The 7283-nt window shown below is 23.5% G+C and overlaps 1 protein-coding gene across 1 annotated transcript in view; it reads right to left on the bottom strand.

Moving 5' to 3' along the window:
• Positions 1–5033: 5033 nt before the first annotated feature.
• LOC106774977 (oligopeptide transporter 4-like) overlaps positions 5034–7283 on the bottom strand; it is a 7405-nt gene continuing 5155 nt past the window's right edge. Inside the window, exon 4 of the mRNA XM_014661998.2 lies at positions 5034–5042. Coding sequence (XP_014517484.1) covers positions 5034–5042 — 9 coding nt within the window. The remainder of the gene's footprint in view (positions 5043–7283) is intronic.

Here is a 7283-nt window from a genome sequence, read left to right as displayed (position 1 = left end):
ATATAATTATAAATTTTGACATTATTTTAATTCTCTAAAGTTCATTAATCGTTTTCTATTATATCAAACAGAATATGAGGACAGTACCAAATTAATAATAAAAATTACACTTAAAAAAATATAAACAAATTATATATATATATATATATTAGTGAAAACACAGGGGTTCTTATATTGTATGTATCTTTTAAATATTTGTAGGAACTCCAAAAATCTAATTCAACAACCTACAAACCACAAATTCCAAATTCAAAAATTGAAAAAGTAAAAATATAAAATTCCAAATTGCAATCAAAACCCAAAAACACTAAATCAAGTCAAGAAAATGAAACCAAATTCACAAACAAAGAAAAGAATCCCAAGAAATAAATCCTGATTCAAATTCTTAATATGAAATTCCTAAAATTTGCAAGATCTGAAATACAAGAAAATGATATCCCAAAACTCTGCGATCACCAAGATCATCCTCTTCACGACTCAACCCGTGTGAATCGCAAGCGAGATCGTGAGAAGACGCTGAAGAACAAAGACCCATGTCACCGCAGAGATGCCAGAGAACGAAGCCTTCCCATCACCATAGAGATGTTGTTGACGCCCACAGTACCACAAAGATGAAAGTCACATCTTCCACCGGAACTCATCTTCCCTTCTTGCGAAACACTCTCAAACCAGAACGAAAAAGAAGGAGAAACCCTATGTTGCGTCTTCAAGTTGGAGATTTTCAAGAATCATAATCTTTTGGTTAGGTTGACGAGTTAAAGGCAAGAGACATTCAAATGGAATTTGTCCTAAATCGAGGCTCTATAGAATAATGTGTTTGGATTCAAAAAATTGTACTCAATACTCACAATTGGTTCAACAAACTTAAATCATTTTTACATAACATGAGATCACTCTAAACAATTCAAAAATAGACAAATCATTTGAACACAACTAACAAAATTAGGGACAAAAATTAATATTAAGACTTCTCTTCTATTTCAATGAATGAATCAAAATTTATAATTCATTCCTTAATGTGTTTATTTAGCATTTGATATAATTTTTTTTATTATGCAATTGTTTTACCCGTATTATATTTAAAGCAAGGAGATAGTATAAAAATGTGTTTGATCTAATATAATAGATTAATTTAATAAATTATTATAGAATATTTTAGTTTACGTATTTTTTATTGTTGCCTGCATCTATAACTATACAAAATAATATAGATTATAATGATTACTTTAAATTTTATAAGTGAAATATACTAAAATATTAAAAGTAAAAGCTATACTACAACATTAGTTGATGATGTTTGGTTATTGTAACAAACCCAATCATTTAGTAAATAATGTATAGAACCCTTTGTAATTTTTCTATTGGGAATTCCAATTACTTGGTTACCATTTGCTATATCAAACATTGCTTTCCTGTTTAATTTGTTCATTTTTACATAACAGATCTCAAAAGACTTATTATTGATGTGGATTTGCAAGTCTTTTTTTGAGAAAAATGAGCTTTCTCGATGTTTGATGGATAGGTGTGTTCATATTTTAGGGTTTTCGTATTGTATTACATTGCTGGTAAGGACTAATAATGTTTCTTATAATTACAATTTTACCAAACAAAATTTGTATATTTATTTCTTTCTTTCAATTATCAAGATACAACAAAATTTATTACTAATTCATAATCGTTATAACAACCATGTTTGTTTATATAAAAATATATGGATGTTATTGTATATTTCATACCATTATATACTTTTAATGTGTTATATGTAAATCATAATATTATATGTTTATTTGTAATTTTTTAAAACTCTAATATGTACCATGTGTTTTAAAGAGAATTAAGAAGACTACTTAAATAGTAAATTATGATTTTTATTTACATTTACTTAAACTCAATTGCTACATATTATTTTTGTTATATTTACTTTTTATAAATGACAGGCAAGTTAAAACAGATCAGATCATGAACATCAATCTTCTATTTAATTTTTCAATTTAAAAAAAAAAAAAACTTGATCCATATACTCTTTTGATGCACATACCCACCCACTCACACTTGTTATGTGACAAAATCACTATATAATAAAACACAACAATGGTAAAATCCCTATTGAAATTGTTTTATAATTATTATAAGTATATATTTTATAATTGAAAACAAAATCAAAATCCTTATATTTTTATATTCGAATTAAGATGTACGGTTACATTTTGTTTCCTACTCTCAAAAAAAATATTGTTTTCCTATCTTACTAAAGAAAATATTGTTTTCCTCATCTCCTAGTTAATATTATTTTTGGTTAAAAAAAATCAAGAATTAGTAATATTTTAATGAATAATTAAAAATAAAGTTAATTGAATTAGTAAAATGCTTACTTTTTTGTTTTACATTAAAAAATATTAAAATTAACTTGTTAATTTGTTTAAAGAAAAATGCACAATTAATTTTTTTTCAAGTCTCCAATAAAACCAATAACAACAATAAATAACACTTATATTTATTTAATTTAAGAAATAAAATTTAATTTGAAAAGAATATTTTAAAAGTTATAAGATAAAAAATAACATTTTTTTTAAACTCATTATTAGATTAAAACAAATCTAAGAAGGAAAAAAAATATCCTAAAATAAAAAACAATATTATTCTGAAATTAAACAATCAAAACTAATATTAAACAAAGAGAAGGAATGATTGAATATTAAAAATGTTTGTTGATGAGAGAATCTGAAGATGACCCTAGTCGTCTTTCAACTCTCATCATTAATCATGTTAAATAACAATAAAATCAAACATAAAACTAAGAAAATAACCTTTAATGATCGTGACAGTAACATTTTTGTATTTTTCGGGAGAATATGGGACAACTGTTAACAGTTCGAATATAGGTTATTAGGTTAGGTGCGCTTCCATTCTTAAACCTCTCAACAAGTCTAAGTCTTCATATTTATTTCTTTATTTTGAAATAATAATAAATGTATTTATTTAATTGCAAGAAGTTTTTTTTTTTTTACAAAATTAAACCGAATTAATCTTAAAAAAAAATAAAAAGAGAGAGAAAATAGTCACTTAAATTGGACAAAATACCAAGTTACCCCTCTTTTTTCTTGTAAATATATATTTGTATATTTTACAAACCAAATCAATTTAACATTATAAAAAGAAAAAAATTCACTTTATAATGGTAAGTAATAATATTTTAATTATATTTATTTTATATTTGTCTTAAAATTTTGATATATATGGTTAAATTGCAAAAAATGTTAAGATAAGAATATTTTTTAGAGGTGAGTGTATTATTTTTAAAATAATATAATATATTAAATTTTAAGTTAAAAAAGAAAATAAATATTATTAACATAATATTATTTAAAATTGTGAAATGGATTGTGTTATAATAGTTATACATGTATTATCTCTAAGTGGAAATAGAGAAATTAAGTTTTGGAAACATTTATAAGTTGAATTTAGTTATACACAAATATGTTTAATGCAATTCCTTAGATAATGTATGTATAAGCTTTTCATTAAAAATAGAATATTGTGAGATGAGTCATTTAACCTCTCTAAACATGAATGTTTTCTCAGTTTTGAATCTCTAATCATGTTTTTGGTTTAAAGATGTCAAAATAACATCATAACATTTTTTTAATTTTTACATAAATTAAGATAAGTAAACTTGACCGTGTTAATATATATATATATATATATATATATATATATATATATATTAAAAAATTTACACAGGAAAGCTCCCGCTTCTAATTTTATATTTATTTTCTAAATAAAACTTTTCAAATAAATTCTAATACTTTTATATTTGTAATACTCAAAATTACCTACCATTTCTATAATTAGTTATAGAAACACTAATATTTTGACAGAACAAATTTTATTCTCATTTACTGTGCTTCATCACTGTTCACTCTTTCTTTTTCTTTATAAATTAAAAACTTCATTTCTTTATGATAATCTTATAGCTCATAACAATGTCAAATGGATTATTTTTTTGTCAAAGAACGTTTTTCCTTAATTATATACCATAGTAAGAAGAAAGCAAATCTATATTCAACGATAAGTGTTATACACCATGTGGTGCTAGCTATTTACTTTAAAATTAAGATCTTCAATATTTTGCATTTTGCCCATGCTACAAACAAGTATGCGTGGTACTGTAATGAAACCATTAAGAGGCACAAAACCAACCTCTACTTTGTGGGGCAACCATCAACTATTACACCTTTTGCAGTTGGACAAGCTGCGAGTGGACAATGTTCACCATCATTTCCCCACCAATTTAGACTCTTGTTTTCCATACCCAATGAAAAGTAGAGTAAGACTGTCATAAAAGCAACTCCGCTGTCAAGTGCTGCTGACAGAACATAGTTGTACCTTTGCCACCACTTCTTTCTGTAACGGAAGATAAAGAAGTTGAANATATATATATATATATATATATATATATATATATATATATATTAGTTAAATATGTTTTTAATTTTTAAGTTTGGATATAAAATTAAGATGTGTTTATGTTAAAATTTTGAAAGTGAAAGAATATAATCTGAGGTAAAATATTTTTGAAAGGTTTTATTTTTAGTTATTTGTCTCAAAGGGGTTCTTTAACTTTTTTTTTCTCGGTTTATATTTTTTAAAAATTTACACAATTAGGATTTCATTGTTAATATTATGTTAAAGAGGTGTCAGTTTAAGGTTTTCTTCCTTCTTTAAAATATATTTTTAATTATTTTTTGTAATAGAATTAAGACGTATCAAATTGAGATCATAAAACATGGTAATGATACATGTAAGTGTTATATCACTTGTCATCATATTAATCTATTTGTCTTAATTTAGTCTTAATTTTTTTTTAAATTAAATAATTTACTTTATCCCAAATTAAAATAAAATTAAATTTTTACATAAACGTTATATAAATATTTTTATTAAACATTTTGAAAAAAAATTAAATTTATTTATATTTATATTTAGTTAATTATAAAATTAAAACAAAAATAAACTAAAATGACATGGTTACGTTATCCAACCTGTTACCATTCCCATTTAAAGGTTAATTAGGATATATGGAAATAGAAAATAAAAACATAATACTTTAAAGAGTTAAATATGTTTTTAGTCCCTATATTTTTTGGGGTGGTTTTAGTCCCTCTTTTAAACTAAGGTATAATTTAGTCCTTCAACTCTAGAAAACTCTGATTTTAGTCATTTTTACCAAATTTTGTTAACTTTATTTGCTGTTTCAAACACGTTTCTCAGTTAACATTGAAGCAAAAATTTGTCAAACAGTGTAAACAATCCAAATGCTATAATGAAACGTGCTTGAAATAGCAAATAAAGTTAAAAAAAATTTAATAAAAATGACTAAAACTAGAATTTTCTAAAGTTGAAGAACTAATTTATACCTTAGTTTGAAAGATGGAGTAAAACCAAATCACCCAAAATATAAGGATTAAAAACATATTTAACCCGACTTTAAATATTTTTTTTCTTGAACACTAATCATGATAATCACAATAAATTTTATCTTTTTTAGAACTAAAGTCTAAATCACTATGAATTATCCTTGACTTTATATAAAATGTTATCAGTCGAGAAATAAATAATTATTAATTTGACAATATTTAGTCATATTGTTTAGCTTTCATAATTATTTTTAAAAAATACAATTTTGAATTCTTTAATTATTTTTTAAAATAAATAGTTTATATAATTATTTATATAGCATTGACTTATACAAAATAATCATGCCAGTTATTCCTGACCTGATGAAGTTACTTCCAACAAATTGACTACAAGTTTAACGAACTTGAAAAAACGAATTAATGGAAAAGGGGTGAAATTGATGACAAAGCATAGTTTAGTATACGTATTTTTTATTTTTGTTTGACTCAAGTATTGCATTATAATCATTACTTTAAATTTTATAGGTGAAATATACTAAATTATTAAAAATAAAAGTTACTCTTGGTTATGGTTACATACTCAATCATTTAGTAAATAATGCATATAATATTTTTTATTTTTTTTATTAGAAGTTTCAATTACTTCTCACCATCATGTATTTTGCTATGACAAACCATGTTTTCATGTTTTAATTGTTCATTTTTACCTAACAGTTCTCAGAAGGCTTATTATTGAGGTGGATTTACAAGTTTTTTTTTTCTTTTTTTTTTTAAAAAAAAAGAGCTTTATGTTTGATGAATTAGTGTGTTAATATTTTAGAGTTTTTGTATTGTCTTGCATTGATTGTAGGACTTGGAGAGAAAAGAGGGAGAAAGGATAATATTTCTTATAATCACATTTTTACCAAACAAAATCTGTATAGTTTATTTATTTATTTCCGTTGTCATAAATGCTATAACAACAATGTTGGTTTATATCAAAATATATACATCAACGAAGTTATTATTATTTATTTTAATATTTCATGCCATTATATACTTTTAATGTGTATGTAAATCACAATATTATATGTTTATTTGTAATGTTTTAAAACTCAACAGATTATGTATCGTGTGTTCTAAAAAGAATTAAAAATAACACTCTTTAGATGATAAATCATGTTTTTTATTTATTACATCTAATTTACTACATATTATTTTTATTAGTTGCATATATATTAACAAAAATATTTACTTCTTGTAAATGACAAAAACAAATCATGAATCTCAATTTTTTTTCTTAATTTAAAAAAAAAACTTTGAAAACGAAAATATATGATACTTTTATATAATATTTTTCTTTGAACAACACACTCGCACCCATCCACCACACATGCTATGTATCAGAATCACTATATGATAAAACACAACAATGGTAGAATAACTGTATAATACAACAAAATAATGGCGAAATCACTATATAATACAAACAAGAAGGAGATTTCGCACGCTACGCCTTGCAGAAAATGGGGACCTTAGCCAGGACGTAATAGAGGAGAAATGAGTTAATGTAATATAATATTATATTATATTTTTTCTAATAATATGGGAGTAGTGTTATATTTAATAATATAGAATTAATACTATTTTATATTTAAAAATATAGAATTAGGATCTCCAGACGCTAGTTAACGAAGATAAAATAACATTCACTAGTCATGCCTATTTCTATATATATGATTTTGTGTCATTTTGATAGACACAAAATTAATACTCAAACAAAAGGAAAAAGAAATTTTATAATACTCAAACTTCTTAAAATATATATATATATATATATATATATATATATATATATATATATATATATATATATATATATATATA

The sequence above is a fragment of the Vigna radiata genome, chromosome 10 (assembly GCF_000741045.1).
Source record: "Vigna radiata var. radiata cultivar VC1973A chromosome 10, Vradiata_ver6, whole genome shotgun sequence".
In the NCBI taxonomy this organism is placed as follows: Eukaryota; Viridiplantae; Streptophyta; class Magnoliopsida; order Fabales; family Fabaceae; genus Vigna; species Vigna radiata.
The sequence above is the reverse complement of the archived record's forward strand: the minus strand, read 5'-3'. Positions and strand labels throughout refer to the sequence as shown.